At 43.5% G+C, this 27319-nt stretch overlaps 2 protein-coding genes across 7 annotated transcripts in view; one reads left to right on the top strand and one right to left on the bottom strand.

Moving 5' to 3' along the window:
* Nucleotides 1-6887, top strand: part of igflr1 (IGF-like family receptor 1) — a 10770-nt gene extending 3883 nt beyond the window's left edge. Inside the window, exons 1-8 of one of the 3 annotated variants that reach the window (XM_076109585.1) lie at nucleotides 1638-2175; nucleotides 2256-2448; nucleotides 2726-2753; nucleotides 2841-2885; nucleotides 3109-3193; nucleotides 3279-3359; nucleotides 3569-3673; nucleotides 3959-6887. In XM_076109585.1, the coding sequence (XP_075965700.1) occupies nucleotides 2091-2175; nucleotides 2256-2448; nucleotides 2726-2753; nucleotides 2841-2885; nucleotides 3109-3193; nucleotides 3279-3359; nucleotides 3569-3673; nucleotides 3959-4284 (948 nt within the window). In that variant the 5' untranslated portion in view covers nucleotides 1638-2090 and the 3' untranslated portion in view covers nucleotides 4285-6887. Of the gene's footprint in view, nucleotides 1-1633; nucleotides 2449-2725; nucleotides 2754-2840; nucleotides 2886-3108; nucleotides 3194-3278; nucleotides 3360-3568; nucleotides 3674-3958 lie in introns of those variants that run through there. The other 2 variants (XM_076109586.1, XM_076109584.1) reach the window with 2 other exon arrangements.
* On the bottom strand, nucleotides 5085-27319 carry kmt2bb (lysine (K)-specific methyltransferase 2Bb). Of its 4 annotated transcripts, none has more exons than XM_076109537.1 (36): nucleotides 26953-27319; nucleotides 25508-25586; nucleotides 21774-25295; nucleotides 21502-21671; nucleotides 21173-21292; nucleotides 20713-20899; nucleotides 19881-20112; nucleotides 19722-19789; nucleotides 19367-19624; nucleotides 19152-19258; nucleotides 18486-18611; nucleotides 18110-18223; nucleotides 17847-17993; nucleotides 17659-17751; nucleotides 17434-17551; nucleotides 17217-17330; nucleotides 16710-16894; nucleotides 16503-16604; nucleotides 16180-16290; nucleotides 15953-16029; nucleotides 15572-15795; nucleotides 15357-15460; nucleotides 15088-15225; nucleotides 14776-14934; nucleotides 14549-14666; nucleotides 14390-14468; nucleotides 14127-14287; nucleotides 13887-14039; nucleotides 10847-13799; nucleotides 10587-10687; nucleotides 10289-10426; nucleotides 9876-10128; nucleotides 9556-9663; nucleotides 9192-9275; nucleotides 7900-8029; nucleotides 5085-7786 (listed from the first exon to the last, which is right to left on the bottom strand). In XM_076109537.1, the coding sequence occupies exons 1-36, from the start codon at nucleotides 27280-27282 to the stop codon at nucleotides 7511-7513; spliced, it is 11439 nt and encodes a 3812-aa protein (XP_075965652.1). In that variant the 5' UTR covers nucleotides 27283-27319; the 3' UTR covers nucleotides 5085-7510. The 4 variants fall into 4 exon arrangements, with proteins under 4 accessions (XP_075965652.1, XP_075965653.1, XP_075965654.1 ...); XM_076109538.1 differs by having other exon boundaries at nucleotides 18486-18596; XM_076109539.1 differs by having other exon boundaries at nucleotides 26977-27319.

The following is a 27319-nucleotide window of genomic DNA, read 5'->3' as shown; positions in this document are numbered from 1 at the left end:
CCGACCGTGGATACCACAATCTCAGGCTCTGCTGCCCAGATTTTAATCACTTCTTTTGTTTGTTTTTTAATTCTGACCCTTGTGAGTCCCCCCACTTTATGGATGTGCAATACCATATGACCGAGCTAATGACTCCTAAGCTACAAATTAAAATCATTTTACATAGTTAATAATAATAGATTTTCCAATTACTTATTGACGAAAGTAATTATAAAAACCTATTCATATATTTCAATGGAGCCTGTTATATTACGTTTTAGGAACAAATTGTACTCACCCATCACTGTCTTGAGGTCATTGCAACATGCATGCAGCACACCACTGTCTCACAGCTCCATATGCTATTGTTGTTTTAGTTAAGTTAATTACAACACATCCTTTATATGTTGGAGACAAAGACCATTCATTTCCCCTGCTCCTCTCACCAAATTCTGAATTTGGGATTTTAATTTCACCATTTGGGTGCCAAAACAGACCATTATACCATTACAGAGACAATGCAATCGATGGTCTTTATGAATATGTTGATATAGAATAAGACTGGTTTGTCATTGCGAGTATATAGATGTAGATTGAGTGCATTTTTTTATTTCTAGTTCCCTTTGGTGAGACATTGTGGTTGGTCACGTTTGTTGATGTCATCTGATGTCTCTAAGAAAAGGTTACATTTTTTGCCTGGCTTGCGTCCCTGGGTGACAAACTCCTCTGCGTTTGCCCACACTAACAATATTTGGTAACATTTAAACTATATTTACGTACACCGGATGCTGACAGTATGAGGTGACTCAAGGGAAGCGAGAAAAAATAGTCATTGAGGCTAGTATTTCAACTGACCTTGTAAATCTTAAAATACATAAACGTACCATTTATTGCAGTTGTCATAAGAGAGGCCTGATTTCTATGTACTTTAACTGAGAATATCCGCAAAAAAAACATCTAAACTTTCAACAAAGCAATCGGCCTAATGTCCAGCCTCACGTTCAGAATCTTTAACCGATCAGATATATGCTAGTTACCACCGTGATTAACTCTATGGATGTGCAGTCAGACACAATAGGCCCTTTTCACATGTCATAGCAAGGGAAACACAAGCGTAATTGATATAAGAATAATGGTCCCATTCTATTTAGTGTGTCACAGCCAGTGATCCAGCAGTGCACAATAACTGGAACAGGGCCATAATTGATGTTTTTAACTACACATCCCCTGCAACAACATGTCAAATGGCTGCTGTAAAAAGGGCCTATGACACACCGGAAGAGTCCACTTCAATTTTGATTTATTGTAGACTTGGACAGGTGGTATAGGGCAGGTGAGGCTGGATCCAATGGATGCTGGTTTTATCTGAACAGAAAATGTGTTCCATGTATTATCACCATACACTGAATTAAATACAGAGGGAGCAAATATCTGACTCTCTATAACTGACAAGAACTAACACAAATGTTCATCAACTCCAGCACAAGGTACTGCAGACTTAAGAGCGAGGAAACTCACATTTTAAAGGACTCAACAACCACACCTCTTCACCAAAGTTTATTATAAAGTCTATCTATATATATACTGTAGACTTGCCATATATATATATATATATATATATAAAAGAAGCAGAATGAGGCCAGACGTAGATACATGCTTTCCATCATGAATTTAGAGTCTCCACGCCCAAGCTGAAATGACATAATCAGGGTTATTTCCCAAATAAAGAAAGATCTCTTGAGAACCAGACTGTTTATGCAGACTGAGAAGTAGCCTTCTCGTCATGATGAATGAATTGGACTTCACTAGTAAAACAGGTGACGCAAACAAGCAAGCCCAGACAGTAAATATCATGCAGTGACTGAGATAATGTGATTGAGATAATGATGATCACACCATTCATCATTTAGAGCCCGCGAGACAACACATACAATGATTAAACATATATAATATAAAACATGATAAAGGTCTGTCAAGATTATTTTAGTTGTTCAAACAGCTCAAACTCTGTGCAGATGGGCTGTGAGGACGTAAAGAGTGGAAAGTAGGAGGCGCCATCTTCTCGAGATTTTAGGTTAAAGCTGTTTACTCTTGCGCGCAGTACAGCAACAATGACACACTCTCGCAAATGCTCGAATACGACAACCTTCTGGGATATACAGAATTCAAAATGTGTGTCGTGTCCTCGAAAGCCAGGCAAGTCATTATTATTGTTTTCTATTCCATCCTATTTTATTGTACTGTATTCTGTTACATTGTTGCTGTTAACAAAACAGGGTACGGAGTCACCATTAACTGTGGCCGTGATGACCACGGAGGGCGACACGAGCTCTCCTTCATCAAGTGCCAAGCCGATACTTTTAATGATGGCAGCGGCGCTCATTGTCAACCTTGTGCGACATGTCCGCCCGGGTCTAACATCTCGACGCCGTGCAGCACAACTTCTAACACCAAGTGCCAAGACGCAGGGTAAGAAGGCATGTTCATTATCCTGGAAAAATGTTGAACTGCAGCCGTCGATATGTCAGGAAAACAAGGCCAAATAAAGTAAATATTTATTTTGCAATCCATAGTCTAGTCTACGGCAAGGTTGTGTGGGAAATATCACACTGGCCAAATCATGACACGTCACCTTACCACTGTGGAACAGACTAGAATGACGTTTTATTGCTGTTTTTAGCAAGTAAAGACTTTGCTGTGCAAAGTTAAAGTGTGTTCAGTTTCGATATTCTCTGAATTTCTACAGAAGCGGGGCGACCGGAGTTCCTGTCCCAGTGAGTAGGCTGGTCGTAAGAATTGATTTATTTATTATTTATAAACTTGAACTGGCGTACATGATCACTGTTTGTCTCTCTCCGCAGGAAGCAACAACATCGCATTATGATTCAAGTGTATTCAGCACAACGGTAACGCACTTACCTATTATCAGTTATCTTTCACTGGCTACGCAATGTACACCAATTACTTGTGTGCGGATGATACTGATCTGCTGACGTGTACAATTTCCGTGACTTCATTTAGTTAGAATTTGTTAAGTTATCGACAGGTTTATAACAGTATAAAATCATTTATTTTTAAATAATATAAACATAATTCTAAGCACTTTAAAAAATAAATAATACATTTCAGATTCAGACAAACCAAGGATCCAGCTTTAAACCACGTGCAGCGACTATACGACCAGTTCCATTTGGTCATCATGTAGGCCCACTATGTGAGTTAAATAAACACTATGTTATGGAACAATAACACATTTCTTCATAGTCTAAATTTTACCTGGACTTTTTATTTTTTTGCAGGGGCAATACCATTTGCCGTCCTCATTTCCATCATGCTTGTTGTGATATGTGCTTGTCTGATCTACATGAAGCGGAGAAGAGGTTTGCTTATATTTAAAGTTAAGGTTTTACACACACAGAAAAATGAGCATAAAAGTGGAAAAGAAGCCTCTGTGGACATGACTCAGACTGGGAAACTTCACAAAAAGTGACCACTTTCTTTAGATGTTTTATTATTTCCTGGAATGTAATTATACCGGGCTGGTTCTGGCATTGATCATGTGTGTCTCTCATGCTTGGGTTTACCACAGGTCAGCACACGGCGCTGAGCTATCGCAGAAGATCTTCGTACATGAACGCAGGGTTCTCTCCGCTGTCTGCTCCACCTGGCAACAATGATCTGGAGCACATTCTGAGTAAGTGGGAATGATACTGCTCTTGCTAAATGTACTGTGTAAACAGTATGTTTGAGTCAGTCTGTGACAAAGGTATCAGTCATGTTAGGTGGAGTTTTATAAATCATGCATCATGATCTGCTGGAACAGCAGGAACACTGAGAATGGCCCAGACTGAACAGCAGCCAGTCTACGTTATTATTGGACCAATCGTCACACTGAGCTCTAATAACACAACTTTAACTAAACCCAGTGCAATGAATTGGCAAAAGAATACATTTGACACCGTAGAACTTTCCTCTGTAGATCCAGACATCCTGTCAGCACCTTTACAGACGGTGCTCGACAACCTGGACGTCTTGGAGGAGCTGGTGATTTTGTTGGATCCAGAAAACCAAGGAGTAAAGAACACCAAACATCTGGCGTCTCATTGCTCCTTCCCCGCCACCTGGATTACTTACACCTACTCTATGAAGGAGAGTAAGAGCCCTCTGAAAGCAGTGTTGGAGGGGGTCACCAGCAGGCAACCCGACTGGACAGTAGGGCAGCTGGCTAGGCTGCTCAAACATATGGAGCGCAACGACGCCATCGCTGTTCTCGCCAAACTGGGACTGAATGTGATGCAAGTGTAACACGCATTCCACCTTTCACTTCAGGTTTAGATGCAGATGTTGGCCTTTCTCTGATCATTTCTGTCAGATTTATAAAGAAATGATGAAAAGGAGGCTTCCAGAACCGATCAGTATTAATACAAAGGAAATGTACAGGGAGAGTAGTTCAATGCAGAGGAGAAATGTTCTTTTAAGGGGTAAATATAATGAACCGTATAGTAAACAGGGAGTGATTTCAGACACAGCCATGGACATGTATCAGACAGAAAGATATTGTCAAGTTGCATTATGGGAAGCTTGGGATCAAATGTTCTTGGGGCTTGACACTTACCAGAGAATAAAAGTCAGGACGTCTCAGCCTGTGCTGCTTTAATTTAGACTTCTTTTCTTAGTTTGGAAATGTGCAATACTAAATGAACACAAAAAAGGATTAAACCAGCAGTTACTCTGCATTGCCTCTATGGGCAACAGTTACGACTGGCTGCCAGCACAATGCTTATTTGTACCTTCAAGTACCTGCATGAGTGCACATATTGAGCTGATAGAATGTTCTCATTTGCCTGCATTGAACCACTTTAAAATCATCTTATTACATTTATGCACATAATGAAGTATAATTATTAGCGTGACAATTGTTTTTTTTGTTCATAAGAATCAAAATGAAACCAGTCATGTGATGATGTGATGTGATGCATGAGTCAATAGCCACATTAGCTTTCAGGCAGCAGCCGAATACTCTGTTACATTCCAGGAAAAGCTTTTGTCGCCAGTGATTCCTTTTTCTACTTTCAGCTTTTATAATAAAAAATGGAATTTGCTCAAACATCTTAACATCTTTATTAAGCAAATAACATTATAAATAAAAAAAGTGCATAGAAAAATTAAACAGGATTAGAAATATGTATACAAATATTTACAAACCCAGGGCTTATTTGTACATGGTAACAAAGACGTAAATTTAAAGATCACATATTTTCTCATTTGTATGTCTTTTACACTTACTTTAAAATAACCCTTCTATATATCTATATATATATTTTTATATATATATGTGTGTATATATAACATACAGCTTTCTTAACAGATTCTGGGAGAGATGGTCATGATAACTTCAGGTTTTGACTAGTGCTTTCATCCTTCATTGCAAACACACACACACACACACACATATATGACACAAACAGACGCACTTGCACTCACTCACTCACCAGCTCTGCAGGACATTAAAACCAAGCTACTCTAAAATTATCATCCTCTCTTTTTGCATCAGTATTCCCAAACATCTGCGTAAACAGCTGAGGTAGAATCCTTGCAAGGAGTTGGGAGTGACTCTGCTCTTGTTGTCAGCTAGGTGATTGACACAAGTAAATCTGGGCTCCATCCCAGTGATTGGACATGCAAGAAAGAAAGGTGGTTAAGATCAACACAAAAACATGATGGAAATTTGCTCCAAGAAGGGTGAGGAGGAAGAAGAGAAGAGGGTGGGGGGGAGATGATCATGGCCTTGGGGAGGCAAACAGTGCTCACTTTACTCCTGTGGCTGATTCTAAGACCGTCGGTAATCTATCGTTACAAAACAAAAACAAATTAAAAGGATTCTTTAAAAATACCTGCTTTAGATCAACTTCTGTCACAAAGGCTGAAAAGCACGACACGACCGCCCCGAAAGAAAATTCAAGTAACTTAGTGAAACAAAGGACATCAGCTGTAAACGGAACAAAAAGATACAAATGGGGGAGATCTCCTTATAAACTGGACCGTCACCGTTTTTTTTAAAGTTTTTTTTTTTTTTACAAAGCACAACCACCATTAAAAATATAAATCAAAACACGAATAAATAGAACTACCAATTTGAACAGTGTGTGAATTAGATTAGTCTCATCAATGACGGCACTGAACATCGACTAAGAACAACAATTGAACATTATTTCAAAAAGGTACCGAGAGTGCATTTCCTCAGCTCCGTCTCAGACTAGAGAGTCTGCGCGCCATGTTCTCAACAAGCTTGGTGCCAGAGCTGAACATCCACTCAGTGGCGATGCTTTATACCAGTGCTCTCCCTGATTAACAGATACACTGTAGCAGGTTCCACAAGGATGAAAATTATTTGTACGTTTTGATGGTTGTTCTATGTGCAACTTGTAGGGCAGCAACGTCTTATTGCAATAGGTAATGAGCATCTGGCATGACAGTAGTAAAATATATATTTTAAAAAAAAAAGTGATATTCACCACAACTCTTCACTTTTGGCTTGGGTAGTGTTTGCTACATACACTGTACATCGAGAGAAAAACACGCCTTAAAGACACGTTCCTGTCTTTATAAATATGACACTATGTTACCGACTGCTATCTATTTTGAAATCGACAGGATGCGAGCAGGTGACGGATATCACACCGATGATTTAAAGTGTGAAACTCAGCAGACACTTTACGTTCCGATAAGAGTGCTGCTTAAGTGCATACATGTAAGAGTAATGGTCTCAGCAGGGTGAATACACAGCTAAACAATTCCTGATTTGAGGGACATTTTTGTCCAACTGAAGAAGTTAAAGACCTTTCAAAGCTTAGCACCATGGTTGTTTTGTTATTCCCGAAAAAAAAAAAAAAAAAAAAAAAGAAGAAGTCTAAAACAAAAAAATATTAACAACGTGAAAAGTGTTAAATGTGAGATAAAACACACAAATAAAAGGTTTGAGTAAATGTATGGCTCAAGAACGGACTTCACCACTGGAGGATGGAGCAAACATGATTACAAGTGTAATAGAGACAGACATAACCCCCCCCCCCCCCCCCCCCAGAAATGAATAAAACATATAGGGAATCTCTCAAAACCTAGCAATAGGTTTTCAGCAATGACTCAAACAGATAAGGCTTGACGTGTGTATTAAAGAAACTCTATTGGTGTCATCCATACCGACCCAGGAACCCCATACATCTTTAACATCCTGTTTAAATGTTCTGTTGTCCTGAACACTAAAACCATGTTTACTGCTGTTGTGATGCTGCCGTGTCAGCTGTACATCGGAACTCTTTCACAGACGAAGGAGAAACTTCCTCTGCAGGTTCTCCACTTTTTCTTCTTCCAATATCCATAAAAAAACGTCCAAATATCACTTCTGACCAGCAAAAATATTTCAGACTGGTCTCTTAGTGGCTAATTCCCCTTCTGTGCCGCCTCCCCAATCCACCTTAATTTAAGGCTTACTAGTAAAACAGGATCCTCCCGTTTTCATACGAGGGACGTCTCAGTTGAGGAACCGCCGACATCGCCGGGCCCCACAGTTGCAGTTGAGTTTGCTGCTGGCGTCTTCGATGGGGAACTTGTAGTCGTAGGTGAGCTCCTCCCCTCTGTAGATCTTCCGGAGAGCAAAGATGACGATGTGCTTCCGGCCTTCCACGTTGATCACCCGAGAGTAGCAGTTAGGTTCACAGGAGTGGTTGATGAACCTCGCCGCGTTGCCGTGCATGGTCGCATCCACCACATCGAAGTCGTCAATGCGGAACATGTAACAGCCGATACCCTGCGAAGGCAAAAACATGTAAATCCTATCGATGCACGCTCTAACCTTTAACCCTCAATTATTGTTGCCTACATTCGAATGAAACCGATCGAAGACATAGAAACGCGACCAACCTTGCCGTCGTAGTACTTCTCCCTTTTGTCAGTGAGCACCGAGCGAATGACGATGCCGGCATATTCAATCACCATCTCCCCTGCTTCAATGTTCCTCTTGCAGAAAAGACCACGGCCGTGGATAGCAGACCTGCAACACACCCACAGATGTAAGAAGTTCGTTTGCTGCTACGCCAACAGTGAGGATGTGTCAGCTGAGTCATGCAGTCTGCTAACATGGATATTAGATAAATACAGTAAAAAATAGTTATAATTTAATTCGTCCAATACTAGGTTTATCACCGGATTGGCATGCTAAACTGTGATGACGGTTATAGCAAATATTGTCTGCTCAACGTCAACATTTTGAACAGGACCATGTTGGCGTAATGACTTGAGCTTAAAGGACCACTGGATGTAAGTAAAGCCAAACAGAACAGCAGACATGGCTGAGTCTAAAGTTTTGTTTTAGTATATTGTTTGTTCTCCCTTCCTCTTGTACTCGCTCCCATAAAACCGCTCCAGATCGGACAGCTGTGCAGCAACTGTTGTTGACAGAGGCCAGAGGCTTCTCACAGATCATCCGTTTTTATTTTTTCACCATTTCGCCCACTAATGTTACCCAGTCTTCCACACATACACAACACATTTGGAAACCCCCCAGAACTTTAGTCAGAAATTCTTGGGAGGAGTTGCACATTTGACATGAACTGCCCTAGATCTTGAATACACTCCAGCTGCCTTTCAATTTAGTGCTCCTATGCAGAGTGATCCTGCTTCCCCTGTAGATGGCACTAACGCTCCATTACATATTGAAATGGCCTTCACTCATTGGCCATTAGTTTGTCTCAGTTAAAATCCTTAATATTCCCAGAAAGGATTTGGGTAGTCTCCGAAAACTATGGTCCTTATCAGCATGACTATTGTCATGTGCTATTTGATGCTGATCTAGACATTCTCTGAACATTTCATCAGACCAGTTATTTTCTCCTGTTATGATTTTTAGTGCGTTTCTTTTATACATTTCTTTTATGCGTTTCTGTCAACATTCTTGTTCTTCGGTTTTAAAAATGTGAAATTCATGCATATTACATGTATGTTGACAGGGATGCATTATTGTATGATTTACTGACGGTTTGTACCCAAATTTTATTTGAATTTGACCCTAAACATTATAAATGATGATGACTCCAACATCTTGTTGGAGTCACTTTGGGTTCAACCTTCACAAGGAGTTTGTTTTAAAAATGAAAAAAGTGCTTTTTGCATTGCATTCAATTCGGATTATTTTGAAAGTGTAGTTCTGTGCTGACCTGTACACGCCTACGGCCTCCTTGGATGTCCTTTCCAGATGTCTGAAGCGCATGGCCATGGGCAACTCCAAACTAGTAGCCCGTCTGAGGAAGAGCAGACCACAACTCAACAAAAACTTCCAGACATTTTCTGTTTTACGAAATTGTCTGAATGGCCTTAACATGTAGGAAACACGGGACCACATCTAAAGGGATACCATTCAAGTTTGAATTGTAAATTGCAGAAGAAATAAGGCAAAAGTAAAATGGAAACTGAGCAAAACTTTGGAGAGAAGCCTCTTTTTTTCCTTTTGTTATGAAACAGCAAGGTTGTTAGTACATTTTACCAGAGGAAAAATATACAACTAAATGAATGAAGCCTGACCTCGTGGACTTCAAAAGAACCTCATCTTCCTCATCGTCATAAGGCCCAATGTCAGGAAGCTGTCTATGCTGAGAAGCCAGGAAGTTAAACATGTCAAATGTGGACTTCCTGTTGAGAGACAAGAGAAAACAATACCAGGTGGAGGTGAGTATGGACTCAAACACAACAAGTCAAATACTTTAAGACATGAGACTTTATTTTTGATCCTTTGTAATGCTATACCACCTACATTTATTGAAAAGGACTTGCCAATAGGTCCAATAAAGACACAAGCGCAGCACTGATCTGTAACCGATGTGACCTGTAATTGGTAGACATACCTCAGATACAGCTCGGAGCGAGCACAACCGGTGGGGTTGACGGGGAGGTCGTCCTCCTGCGTGAACTGTTTGAAGAAGCGGAAGGCGTGGCGTTGACAGCGGTGGGCTCCTTGCAGTTGCTCCAGCAAGAACACCACTGCATCATGGACCAGACCCAGCATGTGGGCGCCAGTGATCCTCTGAAAGGTCAGAGGTCTCAACCTTGCAATAGCTCGTGCCTCCTGCACCCCATCGATCACTGCTTTCCACGCCACTGCAAAGAGAGTTTAGAAGTAGGCGTCATGAAGTGAACACAATGAGCAAAAATGGCGACAGAAATATCACACAGAGAAACTTGTTTTACGATTTTGAGAACATGCTTGATAATTTAAAGGCCTTTGAGGGAAATATTGCTGATGCAACATCAGCCTTACCCTCGATACTGTCTGCCTCTGCCCTGAAACCGTCGTCGCTGGTTATCTCAAATGTTAAGTGCGGCTGGTCTCTGTTAGTTGGAAACTCCTCATCCTCGCCAGACAGCGGTGGTTCATCATCTGAGGTAGAAGCAGCGCCTAAAAATGACACATTTATACAGTCAGTCTTTCACACTATTTTAACAAAGTGCCATGTATTAGTTAGTGTCACACTATAAGTGGCAGACGTTGTTGAACTAAGGAATTATTTTGGAACTCCCAGAACTCATTAAATGGAGCAGTTAAAACGCATAAATACCAGAGTATTTCTTCCAGTCAGTCAGGGTGCTGTGTCCCACTGGTTCCCACGCATGCTGTTTGCCTTGTTCGCCCTGAGACGCATAATCCCACGGCTCTGATCTGAGACAAATGAAAGTACAAATGGTTACACACAAAACAGTAATCAAATGCACTCAATGGAATACAGTCTTCCGGCGTAATTTACTGTTATCGGGTGCAAAAAGCGAAACATTTGCTGGTTAGTTGCAGCCCTTTTTAAAAAGGCGAGAAAAATCTTACCCTGAGCTTTCAATATCACTTATATGCTCCTCCTTCAACTGGTCCAGGTTCAGTACTCCCTTCACTGTCGGGGTTTTGATGCGGACTCCTGAAGCTCTGCTGGAGATGCTCGGAAAGGTTGGTCTGCGCTGCTCCTCGTCCTCACTGGGGGGTTCTGGTTTTAAGAAGTCCACTTTAGACTTCTTTGTGACGATACGGTCTGAAAGCGAAGACACTCTCTTCATGCGGACATGGGTGCGAGGTCGGGGTGCCGGAGCTGGTGTTGGCGTTACTGAGGGAGAGCGAGGACACAATGGAGGCTCCGGTTCAATGAGTAGGCCCGGTGGTAAAACCAGAGAGGAAGGGCTCAGTGTTCGAAGCCCACTCCACTTGGGGGTGTAGTTACTCGCCATTGCTTGATTGATAATGGCTTGGGCGCTTTCAGCAGGAGTCATGGGAGGATTCTCAGATGGCGGCGCAGGCTGAGGCTCCGACACCTTGGATGACTTGGATTTCCTGGACGCACTAGAATCCTTCTTCTTCTTTGTTTTTTTCAACTCTGGAGCGGTTTCATGTTTTGGCGTTTTGGCACTCTTCCTTGGCTTCTTAACATCAACCGACGCCACTGTACCGTTGCTATTGTGAGTAAGCAGCTGTGTGATTGTGGTTGGATTCTGAACCGGGGGCGGAGGAACTGCTGTTGCAACGCTGGCCCCGGGGGGTGGAGCGGTCATATTACCAGCTGCTGCTAGCGTGGCCGACAGTGCGTTGCTTTGCAAAAGGCTGGCGATCTGAGTGACACAGTTGTAGGAGGAGGAGCTGGGAGTGGGAAGCTGAAAAGTGTTGCTTTCGGGGTTCTTCACGAAGATCTGCCCGAGGCGGTTCACCAGCAGGACGTGTGGTGTAGGATCTACATTGGGACCTCCCACCTCCTTCACAGTAAGAATAGCGTGTCCAGGTAAAGCCTGGGGAACCACTGGCTGCTGAGGTTCTAAAGCCGGCCTGGTTGTGGAGAAGTTGATGGAGATCGTGTGGCCCGATGGAGCTTCCTTCTGAACAGATGAAGAGCTGTAACCATTTAGGATGACAGGGGCCGAGGTGGTTTGGACCGACGTTGGAGCTGTTGAACATTGTGTTGAAAGCACAGAAAGAGACGATATTGCCGCAGAAGAAGAAACAATGGTGACAGCTGCGGAGCACAATGGCTGTGTGGAGTAGATGGGCAGAGAGACGGTCCCACATGTTCCTGTGCCTGACAAAGCTGATAGCACTGGATCGTTTTGAGGGGTAAGGTTCGCCATCGTTTGTGTCACGTCTACAACAGGACTGACGGTGGTTAGTTTAGCAGACAAGGGGCCCATGGATGGGAAGGTTAACTCTTGTGAGGATGTTACTGGCTGAAGTGTAATACTTGTTAGAGGAGGTTTACTGAAACCTGGTAAACAGGAATACATCTGCAGAGAGTCTACGAGGCCTTGAGAGGGGTTCTGTACGTCTGTAGAAATGACAGGGGAGGGCTGAAGAAGGCCCAGCAGGGTGCCATGACTGTTATCAGCAGAATCTGCTAATGATGGTTCCACAGTATTAGCTGTTGAGTGGTTCATCAACACAGTAGAGTGGCTGCTGTCATACTCTGAGCTCAGGGGTTTACGAGCTTCAGATTGTTGGATCTCAAGCGGTGAGCCTTCCAGCAAAGGAAGCAGATTTGGACTCTGGAATAAAACCTCTGAGTTTTTGGAAATTTGTGGAGAAACAAATCCCATGTTGTCCTCGTTTGAATAGCTGGCATCGTGGGATTGAGGTGGATCTTGACGTGAACCGCCTGTAGGACTTTTGCTGGCAACTGCGATGGTGACTGAAGAAGAATCCGTGTGCTTATCATTGGACGATGCTTTGGGGAAGAGACTCTGAACACCCTGTGTGCTGTTTGGAGTGTTCGATTCAGCGGCATTTTTATTTTTGAGGGTTTTGGCTTGTATCTGAGCTTGACTACAACCCTCAACTTTCTGAGCATCGTCGTTGGTCGCTATGCTTGCATCACTCTCTGTACCGTCGTCTACACCATCGAGCTGAGCCATAGGACGGGAGGAAGGGGAGGAGGGAGATTTGGAATGATCTTTTGATCCGGGACAGCTGACTATTGTCCGCGAGAAGTCAAAATAGTGCTCCATATCATCATCAGAAGAGGTGTTGCTTAAGTCATCCCTGGCTGAAGCTGCTGACCGCGGCAGGTTGGCAACTAGAGTCTTCCTCTTGTGAACCTCTTGGGTTCTTTCCCAAAATTCCTCCCGATCATCACCGTCCACCACGATTTGTCCCCCACAGTTCATTGCCACGCCTTCATTCAGGAGTGTCTCCTCAATCTCCAGTTCTGTCCTCATCTCTTGGGCCAGACTCGCGTTGGAATCCTTGTGGAATGAACTGAAGGGAAATTCTCCTTCATCCTTCTGTTGGTCTAAATCTCCCTGTGGTGATGTACCGTTTGCTGGAGAGACATCTTCAGGTTCCGGTGAAGCTAAGAAGTTGTGTGGCACCTCGACTGAGTCCGACTGGTTCAGATCAAATGACAAGCGATTTCTGGGAAGGTGTGGTATGGTTGGAGAGAAGGACAGACTTGGTGAGGGAAAGCCTGCTGCACTGTCCTGCCAGGGTGGCTGAGGAAAGAAAGATGAGGTACAATGGGTCATCGTATTCCCAGGGCATCGGACTGAGGAGGTACTTCTACCTCCGACTGAGCGGGATGATGGAGAATTGATCAGGTTGTCTGGAGCACCAAGTGGGAGCAGTGGGGAAGTGGGAAGGGAAGACTTTCCAGCACGGAGAGTAATTGGTCCAGTCAGAGGACCCAGAGGAGGGGGGGGCATGTGACCGTGGAGGCCTGTTGTCTGGAAGTGTGGGCTGTGGCGAAGAACCCTTTGCGTATCCTCCAGATCACTTATGGTTAATATGTGGTGGGGTTTCAACTGCTTTACTCCTGAGAAGAAATCAGAATTGAGACGTGTTTAGTGATTCGATCAACATATTTGTTGTTAGTGTACTTATAAATAAATGTATACTTTACCTGGGGATGGCAGGGGTCGGGACATTCCTCCAGCTGGCCTCCTGGGAATCTTTGGCCTTGCACCGTGATCTGACTTGGGGGTAGGTCCTGGGATAAAGGTTTCCTCCGTTGGGGGTTGAGATTCTGTTATATCATTCTCCTGAGCTTCAGATTCTGAAGATGAATTGAAAAAATGGTTTATGAAACTATCTAGTACTATTTGTCTAAAGAACTGCAGTTTTTCAGTCGTAAAATACGCACCAGACAGTGGACAGGGACTGTGAGCAATTGTGTTATTGTCTCCTCGGTCGGGCATCTCCTCAACAGGCTTCTCAAGGACAACCGGCCGAACCTCCCGCACTTTACATGTATATTTGCACTGCCGCAATGGATTAACTGTACTCCAGTACCAACGAGAACACCTTAAGAAGGAAGAACAACATTTTAAAAGTGCTTTTTTTATTCTATGTGAAATAAGATTTAATTATATAATACAAATTTAAAAAGAATAAAATGCAACTTACTGAAAACCCACAGGAAAGAGTTTTCCTTTGCTAGCCGAAAGTTCTGTCAGCACACCGAGTTGGTCTATCTGTAATGAACCTGCATAGTGACAATGTGAATACCGATTAGTTAAAGATAAGTCATAACAAATGTCACAAAGTGAAAAGACAGGCGCTTACCAATAATCACGTTGATTAATTCTGGTTCCAGTCCAGTCAAGAATTTTCTGCGGGGGCTGATCCCCTCAAAATCCACATACACCCTGCGGTTAACTTCAAATTCCTGACCAGTTATCATCTACGAAACAAAAGGAAAACAAGTGATAATGCAACCCGGAATCAAACTCAGAACCTTTAGACTGATACAGTCAGAATGCTGCTGGAAGAGCTGGAAGAGAAGAACCTACCTTGTCAATGATGAGATGTCGGTGTTTGTAGCAATAGACCTTTTTATCCTCCTGGAACACACAGTGGCGGGAGCGGGCGCACATGAAGTGATAGTTGCTTTGACAAGATGTCAGACAACAGCCCACTGTGGCACCCGTCTGGTTGCAGCGCTCACATCGCTAAGAGGAAAGATGTAAGTAAGAAGTCTTAATTATCAATATCTATTTACGAGTTTACAAGTCATCAAACTCAGATTCCTAGTAATATTGTGTAGAAATGCACATTATTGACCCAGCAGGTAAATTCATTTATGAGGTAAATGAACAACCAACCATCAAGCGGCCCCTTGTGGCAGCACTGTGTACATGCAGCAGAGAGCCATTGTCCTCTTCAAACACCTCAGCTGACCACAGACAGCAGTTGACATGTGCCCACTCATTCTGGCCCAAGTACAGCAACCGGCCTGCGTCCTATTGAACAAAAAAAAAAAAACACCACACTTGAGTAAGCAAAACAATGCTGTGTGTACAGTTTACTCGCCAAGTTGGGTATTAACAACGTACTATGTACTTTTCATTTTCATGTTCGATGCATTACTTACATTAGGTTTGAGGTCTCCATATTTTTGGCACAAAGAGCACTGTCTCTCATCATCCTTAGACCAGCCCGTGTCTAAATCAGTTTTTGAAAGTCGGCCCCTTTTCCCTATAAAAATGTACAAAAGTTAAGACATAGGAGGCCAAACACCGCACAAAATAAAAATAAATAAATGAGAAGCCAATTCTATTTCCAGCCCTCCACGATCGACAGCATTACCTTTGAATTTGAGCCTGACAGCCCTGCTGGTTTTGAAGTAGTTCTGGCTTATTGGTTCCCCAGACAACGGAGAAACTGCTTCTTCCTCCTTTACAATTAAGCTTTGTCCATTGTCGTCCTGCAGGAGCCCCAGCGGAGCACGAGATGAGAGCTCCTCCCTCTCCTGCCACTGGGCGTAAACATGCTCCGTTGTGGGAGGATGAACAGCTTGGGACAGCATCCCCCTATTTAACAAAGAATATTTATTTTCATCAGCCATGCTTGTGAATTTTATATATGTGTATAAGCACTTCATATCATGATGAAGGGACTATATCCAAAAAGTACTCTTTTGAAACCTATTATTATCATTATAATTATTTTCAGTAAACCAATACTCACATGGGTAAGTCTTTGGTACAAGAGTTCCACACCTTTGGGTCTTGGCTGTTGAACCAATTAAACACTTCCTCGAGGAGCTAAAGACAAAAATCATATCAGTTATTCATAAATGCTAACGTAGCTGCATTTTTAAAGCTATTACAAAGCTTCCCGTTGCAGTCTCTCGCACTCGTATCCCAAAATAACCAATATGTTGACAAACAATTCTTTTTTTGGTCATACCGCACCTTTAAGTAGTAAGAGCGTGCCAGGGCGGTAGGTCTCTGCTCTTCTGGAAGATTCTCCTCTTGCTCAAGCCTCTTTCGCACAACCTGAACCACATCTTCATGGAACATTTTCTATAAAAAAACAAACATATTTTAGTATCCACTAAGCTGCACTTCTGTCATATTTCCAAGCATATTGGCATTTTTGGTCTTAAAAGTATCTCTCAATTCTTACTGAAATTTAGAATGTAATATCCATAAAGCCCAATACAATTAAGACCATTTTTTTTCCACTTCATTAAAGTACTCAAGTGTAGAAACAGAGTAAGAGGTCGTGTACTCACCAAAGTAGTATAAAGGCCTTTGTCAAACTTCTTGCCAACAGCTCGGAGATCACACGCCGGCTGTCCTTCTATTCCGCTGTCAGGATCAACCAACTTCTCACACTGCAGGAGAAACCAAAGCATATTTGACACACTGTATTCCACAGGTTTCAGTACCGACTGTCATGTAACGTTTGATTCATAAAAAAAGAAAGCCTAGTCTCCTACCTGTGAGCAGGCAACAAGGTGCTGGGTAAGGGTGGAGGAGAGCAAGCAGGCCAGCACCTTTTCCACCCCGGACCTGAGCTCAATGTAGAGCAGCTCTCTCCAAGCACTGGGCTGGGTCACACTGCATGGCCGACATGAATACACGACACTCTCTGGCAAGCTGGACAGGATCTCGTACAGCTCATCTTAAAGGATTTTACAGGAGACAGGAATGAAGCAGTGGAGGTTTAGCAAAATGCATTTCCAACCAAATACACGTTCAAATACCTACGGCATTTCTTCACTAGATCATGTGCACCGACTGCATGTGCGGGAAGCAGGGCATTGTATGAACTCTCAGCAAATAATAGATAATGACAAGTAATACAAGTATTATATATCCCCCTTCTTGAGCTGTTTTTCCTGGTGTCCTTTGTTTTGTTATGCTTCACCCGTGCTAATGAGCACAGCCTTGACGCCGTCTCTTCGGGTACTTTCATCCTCAAAAATATAAAGAATAAAAATCACCTGTTAGATCCTCACACTTGGCGTGTACCCAGTGGTTACAGGTGCCACACTGCATCATCTGACTGTCGTAGTCATTGTCCTCATAGCACTTGAAGCAGATTGGACAGTAGTTACCTTATGAGACAAAGAGACATTCAGAAGAGATTAGCCTCAACATAGATCAGTAATGGTGGTAGATGATGTTGGAGGACAGATCATTCATTAACTCTCTCCTCACCCAGTTCATTGAGTTTTGAACAGTCTGGACAGAGTCCTTTGTCGTGGTTCCAGTCGGTGTCCCAACTCTTCCCCGGTGTGACGCCACAGCTCTTACACCTGATGCATGTCATACAAACCTGTAGAGACACCAGCTTATTAGGCCCAGCAATCAATGAAGTCCAACATCAGCATGCTTGTATTAAACATACACGACTTTGTGTTTTCTAAGAATAATGAAACCTACCCAAGCTTTCCTCTTCTTGTTTTGTTTTGGGTAGTTTGGTCCCAGACAGGAAGTATGATAGCAGTTCTGGCATCGTTCACACTCCAACAACGGCTGAGGGAGAGAGGAAAATGTAATGCTTCCTGACTGAACGACATTAACACCGAGAAGTAACATATAGCGAAACACGCTAAATTATTAGGCAGTACCTTTGAGGGCTTGTTTTTCCTGCCGCACACGTGGCAGAACTTGCAGCGCCGACAGCACCAGTTCTCCTTGTTCTCTTCAGAGGGGCGGTCCGCTGGATCAAGGCAAAACTGGTGGAAGGGCTCACAGCATACTTGGCAATAGAGCATCTGCGATAAGAAATTCACAAAATCTTGTCAGTCGCCAGCTTAACACAAATTACAGAAGAGCAAAGAAACGGATCAACTACTTCTATAAAAACAGAGCAAATGCATGAAGCAGTTACCTCATGTTGCCCTTTACTGGCACAAAGGAAGCACACACATGGTGGCATGGGCGGTGCAGAGGTCAATATACTTAAACCACCCATGTTCCAGACGTTGTCCAAAGTACAGTCCTCCTGAAAACAAAGACATCATGCACACAACTCAATTAACAACTGGGAAAAGACGGCTTACAGTGGCTACCAGCAGAATAATACGTCTCCTGACTAATTTACTGTAAGTTGTTCCTGTGTGGTGACTATGTGAGGAGTGGGTTTACATTTTAAGGTCAGGTGTGAGTTACACATGATGTGTTGTAACAACTGAACATTCATTCATCATTTCAGAAGTGTTTTTTATGTTTCAATACGTTATGTATGGTAAAAAAAAGTCACTTACCTTGAAGTCAACCCTGATTTTATGAGTAGGTTTAGAAGACTCGGTGTCTCTCTGCTCAAAACCATGGGCAAGTGCAGCCAGGACACTGGGGGGAGTCTGCTCCAAAGAACCCTGAGACGAGAGACCCTGAGAGAATATTAGAACATGAATGTGGGCAGGAATGGACACACTTAAAGCAAACATGTACTTGCTTTTCACTAAGTATCCTAATGTGCTTTCCCTCAAAACCTGTGCAATAACCCCAACAAATAAGATGCCAGGTGTAGTGTTGACCGATGACATAATCCCTGTGATGTTGTGCATGTTGTGACTTGTTTCTTCGAGGCCCGAGCATTGGTGCGGCCATAGAGAGGTTGAAGAAGCTTGTTGTCATTCTCATGAGTGGTACTGTCACCATCTTTTCATATACTCCTGCAAACTGGATGTCAGTTCTCGAGGACAACCATCCCGGTCATTATTGGAATATCCAAAAAGTTATTTTCACGCTGCGGATTTTAATTTTTAAGGTAAGCAAATGTACATGGTGTGATAACTGTCCATTTTCCTACCATGGATTGCTGTGAACCGGTATACCGCTGCAACCGGAGAGCAAATCAAACACAAAACTGCCACAAATTCAAACGGTGTCGTCCAACCAGGGCATGAGCCAAGCTCAGAGTTACCCACCTTCTCAGGTTTACGTCGAGGCGGTGGTACACGGTGCGAGCTGGACTTTCGATGCCGGACTTCTTCATCTGAAATGTCTCCAAGGAATCCATCCAGTGACACAAAGTCTTTAGAAGGCAGGAAAAACAAAATGTATTATTAAGAGGCACATCAGAAGTCAGAAACATCATGTCGTCTAGTTACTGAGTGTTCATTTTAACTGAGTGTTGATTCACCTTGACTGAAACGGGACCCTGCGCCCCTTCTCCTGGCTGGTGAGGCAGAGCTTGAGACCGCTTTGTCGTCGAGGTCGGAGTCGTAGTCCACCAGGTCAAAGTAGACGCGGGGTTTCACGACACGCTTCGGCTGCTTCCTCACTGACGGACTGTGGCCGTCAGCCTGGAGACCAGACGGTGAATCCGCACCGCCCTCGTTCCCCTCATCATTGCTCGAATGGCCCCCGCTGAGAGAGGACCGCCGTCGCTTAGAGGCACCTTAAAAAAAAGAAAGAAAGAAAGAGGCGGCTTGTTGCTGACACGCTAAATGTTTTGGAAGTGAACATGAAGCGTGCATGCTCAAGTGAAAAACTACCTTTCGGTGCGGTTCTTCCACTTAGTCGGCGTGCTTTTCTCTCTTCAATCTGATCACATCTCTTATACCTTGTGGTAAGAAAAAAATATATATTTTCAATTATTTTATCAAACACTGTGATGAGAGTACAGCTAAGAATTAAATACAGGGTCAACTTACACACAACACTGCCGTTTGGTATTGGGACCACCAAACTTGGGTTTGTCGAGGCAGTTCATGCACTCGCCACAGTCGTCCTCGTGGTTGCAGCCTTTGCACACGCCACACCTCCGAGAGCGATACCCAAACGGCCCGAGGCCTTTCCGTTTCGCAAAATTCGACGGCTTCTTGGCCTTGATGAACTTCGGATCGGACAGCTCGGGACTGTCTGATTCAGAGGGAGAACCAATATCTGCAAAAACAATAGACATTCATCTATTAGTCAGTTAAGTTAAGTACTTCACACTTCAGGATGCGGTGGCAGATAATTTGGTGGCATTCATTTGTGGGTTTCGACTCACGCACAGTAAATTCGATTTTATCTTTCAAAAATGCTCCTAAAGGATTTTACACAATCAAGCAGAATCACAACTGCCAAACATACATCAAATCCATAGAATAGTAGGATTTATAGGAAGAACGTTGAAGCAATAAGCCAACTATAAATAAAACTATTAAATAATGAATCTGTTAAATAGAGCTACATTTATTGCGTGGTTCTTTCGTTTGCATTCTACAGATAAATGGATAAACATGCTGATTTAGAAACGTAAACATGATGGGACAACGAAACCTAAAGCGATGCATTGATCATTAAATATTCAATTTCAATGTATCCGTCTGCTAAGTTTCTTTAATACTCCATCCTTTGCCAGGACGAAGAATTTGAAACTAGTACCATCACTACATCTCCTGCTGCCGCCGCTATCACGTCATCACATTCAAGTCATGAGAAGTTAATGAGCATGTCTTATGAAAGTCAATCAGGAAAGGTCTGTCGGTTTACACCTACCTTTAGGGATGGCTGAAGGGGAAATGCCAGATCTTTCATGCAGAGGCAAGGCACTGAGTCTGGGAATGTCATCTGGTACCAAGGCTCGAGGCTGCCCCAACACCACGGATGCAGCTCGACACACGTGCTTGATACGTGGACCTCCGGCTCTACGGAACTCCTGGCACAGCGGGGAGACGAGCTGCGGCTGCAAAAAATTTAAATATAAAAATTAGATAAGAGATAGAGGCACTGATGTTAAGAGGCTGGAATTGACATCAATTGTTTTCAAATGCAATTGATGTCAATTGCTCATAGATGTGAATAATTACTCATAGATTTGCGTAAAGTATACTGAACAGGGCATGTTTGCAACTATAGCGTACGGTTAATGAACAATAAAACTGTAAAACTAGAGACAGAAACAAGAATTGCAGTTGGAGCGGTTTCTGCCTCGGGTCTATTGATTTCTTACACTTACCTGTCCTTGAGCGGGCTCTGTCTTGACTGGAACATCAGCACCAAGCTGAACCCTCTGCTTCCTCCTTTGTCTCTTTGAGTTCACATCTCGAGATCTGGCACCAGTCGGGCCGGATAACAGCTGCAGGGTTAACACACAGGAGAAAATAAGGCATCAATAAATACTTCAGAAAGCTTTAAAAAAAAAAACACAAAAAAGAACAGAATCATTCAAAACCTTGTGGAGGTTTTCCTCATCTATTACAGGTCCTGTTACGTAGACTTTATCTAATAATGAAGTTATGTCTACAATGACAGAGATCGTGTACTGTGCGGCGATCATGACCGTACCCCAGAGGACTTCAGCTGTTTCTGCTGGTCAATCTTCATGAGCTGGACCTTGGCTTTCCTGAGGAGATTGAACATTCTCTTATTTGCACCAGTGAGGCGCGCTCTTTGTGAAGCTCCCTTCTCCACGGATCCGAGATAATCGCCCGAGTGCTGTTCTGATTGCAGCTCTCCTGTACAAATAAAGTAATGAAATGGCAATGTGTGGTCCGTTACGAGTAACAAATCACATGTTGCATGAAATAATCTGATGCTTTTTAAATCACGGTGCTTACCTGAGTGAAGCTGGGCGCTGTCTCTCCCCGCTAAACCCTCTTTGTCACCAAGCTGAAGTAAGAGGGACTTGGAGTTCATAGTCCGAACACACACAGAGAGTTTTCGCACCACTCCAGGAGAATCCATGTCTTCTATCTTGAGCTTGGATTTGTCCTTCCCTGCGTTCGTGTTGCGCTGCCTGAGGCTGATGCTCATGGCCTCATCGTCGAGTCCCTCGGCTAAATCAACAGGAGGCTGAAGAACTTTACTCGCGCTGTCCGTCTCGGTTGTGTTTCTGCTTTTGAGAAGTCCCGTGTGTGCCTTCTTGAGCCTTTGATAAATCTTGAGCTGAGCCGCTTGTTTATTAAACTTCTGGAAACTTTTCTTTCTCGGGGCGTCCAGCACTTCAGTAGATACTTCTGCGGGCTTTTCAAGTGGTGCAGATAAGTACAGATCCTCACATTTGTCCTCTGACGTTTTGTCCAGTTTGTATACTTCCTCGCTCGGCTCTTCTGGCACATGCCACTTGAAAGAAGAGTTCTTTAGAAGAGACTTCTTCTTCTCAATTTTGCCACTTATTGTGTCAGAAAATAGGCCGTCAGCTATATCGATGTTGTCATCTAGGTCCTGAGATGAAAACAGATCAACGTCCAGCTGAGCTTCACTCAGTATATCCTCGTCGTTGATCGGCAGGATGGGGGATAAAGCTCTGCCCGTTTCATCCTCTCGCCTCTTTCCTGGGCGCATTGGCAGGCCCAGCTGTAAACCCTTCTTTGGAGAGTTTCTTCGAGGCAACACCGACATTCCAGCGTCATCCATGAACCGTTGCGGCGTCTTTATCACTCGTGAGGATCTGGCACTCACAACGGGCATAATGAAGTGCTTGATGTTTTTCACAAACTTTGATTTACCCGGTTGGGCATCAACAACATCTGCTCGTCTCTCATCGACTAACGTGTCCGTTTCTTCCTGCTTCAAGCTGTCATTAAGCCCCATTTCCATCAGCTGAGAAATTATTCTGGATGGTGGTTTTGGCCTTTTGGACCCCATAAAATGAAGGCCTGACGGTCTTTTTTTGTGTTTTTTGTGAACTCCAACCAGCATAGAGCGTGGGGCTGGTGGTGGATCTTCCACGGGGGTGGAAATGTCACTATCCCCCTCAACCATTTTCAGACTTTCAGAAAATTTAAGTGGAGCGAACTTCCCGTCTCTGCTCCTGTGCCTGTGTTGCTGACGAATCAAAATTTTATGCTTCTTTTTGCCTTTTTTGAGATAACTCGTTTTCAGGCACCGCGGTTTTCGATTACTTACTGGACTTTCTGCCACCAAAGAATGTTGACTATCTATTAACTGAATGTCGGTTTCCTCTTTTACCGATATCAATATCGGATTTTCTTCCACTGACACGGTGTCCTGTTTCACCTCAAGCTGGGTACAATCTTTTGTTTCTGGCGGACTTACTTCCGTTATGACAACAGACTCTGTGATAGTAGCTTCAACAGTAGCCACCTCTGGGGGGCTGACAGCAGGTTCAGGTGAGACAACAGCCTTCTTGCTTTGAACAGATCTCTTTTTCCTTACTTTATTATTTCTACATCTTCTAGGTTTGGAAGGCACAGGCAATGGTTTGGCCTCTTCGATCTGTGGTTCTACTTCATTCTCCACCTTCTGCGGAGAAACTTCAATTGGCACCTGTGAGGGATCGTCGGCCATTTTTGAGGAACCCTCATCAGGAACTTCAGTGGAGTTTGCATTGGTCGCCTGTGAGAGGTCCACAGCCAAATCCTGAAGGGCATTTTTAGGAAGACCGTGTGAGCTGGAATCTTCAGTTGAAGCCTGAGAAGAGTCTTCGACGGGCTCCTGCGGCATATCTTTATCCGGTGAACTCATTCGGAGTCTCCGTTTCTGTGTGGTCACTGGCTTATGACCGACAGACTTCGTTTGAGGTGAATCAACGCTCGGTGTCCTCCGCCTTAGTCTCCTAGTTGGTGAGACTAGAGCATCCAGACACGAGGATTTGTCCTCATTCACTTCACTCAGATCTTTCACAACCTCCTCCATATTTTCAGACACAGGGCTAACTTGCTGAATCAAAAAGGATGGCTTTGAGCTTTTACATTTCCCAGGTGAGGAGACCTTTTTGATCTGAAGAGGTGGAACTTTCCCGCAATCCGTTTTAGTCATTTCTTGTGGAAGCGTTTCATTGGCGTGTTCCGCGTTAACTTCCACCTGTAAATTGGACTTTTCCTCTAATGACACGTCGGCCTTGTTTTGGGAACCCTTTTCGTCACTGTCCAAGCTTTTACTCTCTTGTGGGGCTGAGGTATCCAGTTTAGACTTTTTATCCACCGCCTTCAAACTCTTGTTGACACCGGTGTCACAACACGTGGACTGATCCACTTCACTCACAGTCTTCTCTGTTACTTTGACAGTGTTTTCAGCACCCTGCGTCTGACTTTCTTTTTTCACTAATGTAAAAGACCAGACAAATTTTTTTCTCGGCCTTTTCTTTCGAGTTGAGTTCTTCCCACTAGCCTGTGCATCAAATTTGGGGTTTCTGATCTTCATCAACTTAAAGCTTGGGACCCGCATTTCCTCGTTTTTCAAAAGCAAACTGTCGCTGGACTTTTCCGATAAGGGATCAGCCTCTGTGGATGATGTACCGTGGTTTTCTGGCCATGCAGCATCCTTATTCAGCCTCTTGCTTTGCCTTCGCCTGTCACTTCTCACTGATGGTTTGGTCTCCGTTGTTTGAGAAACGTCTGGCTTAGACTCCACCAGAACGGCATCACTGTTACTCAGACTTTCTGGTTCAGCGACACTGTCTGAGACTTTTTTAGTGAGTGGGTTAGTGACTCTATTGCTCCTACGAATGACTTGTTGATTAACCTCAGAACTTTGCTCAGTCACAATGTCCTTATGCTTTAATTTCTTTGCATTTGTTTTCGGCTGCACCGTGCCGCTCTCCTTCACAGTGTCAAACTGATCAGGTGATTTTCTCTCTTTTGATTTTTGGTCATCAACCACAACTTTGGCGCTAGTCTGGCAGTCAGGCTCTGTTTTCTTTGAAGCTGATCTCCCACGCCTTCTTGCGGGCACAGTCCCCCCTCCCTTATCTTCAGTGCCGTGTTCATCCTCTTGCGGTTCAGTTTTTAATTTGACGTGAACACTTGAAATCTGGCCGCCCTGAATGTCCTTGGCTTTAGGCTGATCCTGGATCCCCTTTATCTTCAACTTCTTCGCAGATTTTTTATGAGGCTCCTTTACGGTTTTCATTTTCTTTTTGGCCACCAACTTTATAGTAATCCTTGGTGCTGCTGATGCGGCTCCGCTTTTAGTGGACTGTCGATCCATAGTGTTTTTTCCTTTCGAACCTTTCCTGCCGTCCTTTGCGGGCTCTGCTTCTGGAGATAAGCCGCGTGTTTTCTCCAAAGAATTTACATCCTTCACAGGATCAGGTGGGGTGATATCTGCCTCCACTGCTGGTGTTTTAAGCGGGAGCTTCTCACTTCGTCGTTTAGACTTTGTGTTGACAGCATCACCTACACAACAAAAAAAGATCTTAAATATGACAAAATCCATGGCTCCTGCAGTGAATGCTAAACTGGCATTAGCAAGAACCTCGCTTAGATATTGTGTTGCATGCTTACTCTAAACTTGTGTGTTGTTCATCAATTATAACAAATATAATTTGCTGATACGACTTGTTGTCATTTGGTGCAGTAATATACTTGTATTTTCTTCATATTTTTACCTTTGTAAGGGTTTTGTCGCGACCACAGAGGTCCTTTGGAGCCTTTTCTCTCAGCTTCAAACCCTCTGAAGTCATCTCCCTTGAAAAGTAAAAAATAAAATAAAAAATTAACACTTGAAGAAAAGTAACACCACTCTGCTGGAGGCTCCCAAACCATCAGCAAGAACAAGGACTAAAATATTTGAGTGAACAGCATTCATTCTGAAATCTAGAGCATGGCACTAATTGTATCCACATTACTGTAGATAGAGGAAAAATTCATTTTGAAGAATGGATTAATGTCCAACATAATGATTGTATAAATACACCAAACGTAACAATGTATGTCTTAGCATAGTGGACTAAGTGGATGTCAAATCATTAAAAATATATTTGAAACAACCAATAATGTGTTTGACTGTTTGGGGGAACTCCTCCTGAATTTCTCATGGTTCAGCTACATGTAATCCAGAATATTTACAACTTCATGTAAGATCAGAATTCTACAAGCTTTGCAGGACCCACACTTGAGCAGTTAGCAGAACACCTACAAAAAAAACTGCAAGGAGAGGTTCCCTACAATTACGATTCCCTCCAAAGTACTGTAACGTTACATCTCCCCCATGGCTGCAGCTGTAACCTGAAAGCCTACTAACAGCTCCACTCTTACAGATCAGGATTACACATTAAGGATCAAAGTTTCATGTATAATAGTGGGGAGCTTTCAGTTCCAACAACGGTGCAAATGGCTATGGCACACTTACGCACCACCATTTAAACCTGTCGCGTTTGGTAACATTAGCTAGCAGTTTGCCATCTCCTCCTCTCGGAAGCGTTTAACGCTAACGTTACTCACTGCTGTATACAGAAAAGCTAGCCTAAAAGTAAAACTTAGTTATCGGATTGTTCGCATCACAGTTAACGTTACATTAAGCAATGAAGAGAAGAATTGTGTGTTTGCTTATTTAAACTAGTAAAAGCAACTCCCGTTAGCCGCTGTGCACAGCTAGCCCTCCCGTTCTTTGTGTTCGCTACTGTTAGCTAGCTATTAGCTAACTGCTAACGCCGTGGCCCGAGAACGAGCGGGCCATAACGTTAGATGAAATTACTCCTGTTTACAAACTGGCGTACTCAACCACTGGCTTTAAAATATATATATATTATACTCCAATATTAAACCTAAATTAGAGCAGTTACGTGAACTACTGTATCTTCCCTGCTGCTTTGCTGAAGCGGTATTTTGTGTTCCGGCTAATCATTAAATGTCACGGAAAGCTGCACTACGCTAACATTCGTTAGCATGTAATGTTAGCTTACTGAGCTTGAAGCTAACGTTAGCCTAGCGAAAGGATGTTGACATTTCTCCATGGTGCGCTGCTAACCAGTCACATTGCCGCGGACAGCACTCATACTCGCACATTCAACAATCACACAAAATATGAGAAGATGAAAATAAAGGTACTAACTCCTGGGTCGGTTTGGGACCTCACCTCTTCACTCCCACTAGAGCTGTATCCAGCCTGGTCAAGGGTATGGTGGCTCGCCTCTAGTCCAAGTAAGCGCAAGTGAGACTGGTCTTCGTTTAACGACAGGACCAGGTTTGCGGGCCTTGGCCCTCCGTTAGTCACATCATCAGCGTCTGAGCCTGATCGTCCGAGTTGCCACCGTTTCTCTGAGCGCAAACGACTGCGTGACGACCAAGGCCGACCGGGGAAACGACCTCTGGCCGGAACGGTTCCACCTTGGCCTCCTACGGCAGCCGCGGTTGCTGATCCGCATCCCGCTGCCGCCATCATTGCTTCAACAACAACACACACACACACCGACGGCTAG

Source organism: Anarhichas minor, unplaced genomic scaffold (assembly GCF_050575085.1).
Source record: "Anarhichas minor isolate MPS153535 unplaced genomic scaffold, ASM5057508v1 ptg000041l, whole genome shotgun sequence".
Lineage (NCBI taxonomy): Eukaryota > Metazoa > Chordata > Actinopteri > Perciformes > Anarhichadidae > Anarhichas > Anarhichas minor.
This window is presented reverse-complemented; position numbering and strand designations above follow the sequence as displayed.

Coding starts and splice junctions, on each gene's coding strand:
- kmt2bb (XM_076109537.1), bottom strand. CDS start 27,282: ATGATGGCGGCAGCGGGATGCGGATCAGCAACCGCGGCTGCCGTAGGA. Junction 17,752..17,846: donor GGAAAAACAAGCCCTCAAAG/GTACTGCCTAAT, acceptor TCTCTCCCTCAG/CCGTTGTTGGAGTGTGAACG. Junction 13,800..13,886: donor CCGACCCCTGCCATCCCCAG/GTAAAGTATACA, acceptor ATTTCTTCTCAG/GAGTAAAGCAGTTGAAACCC.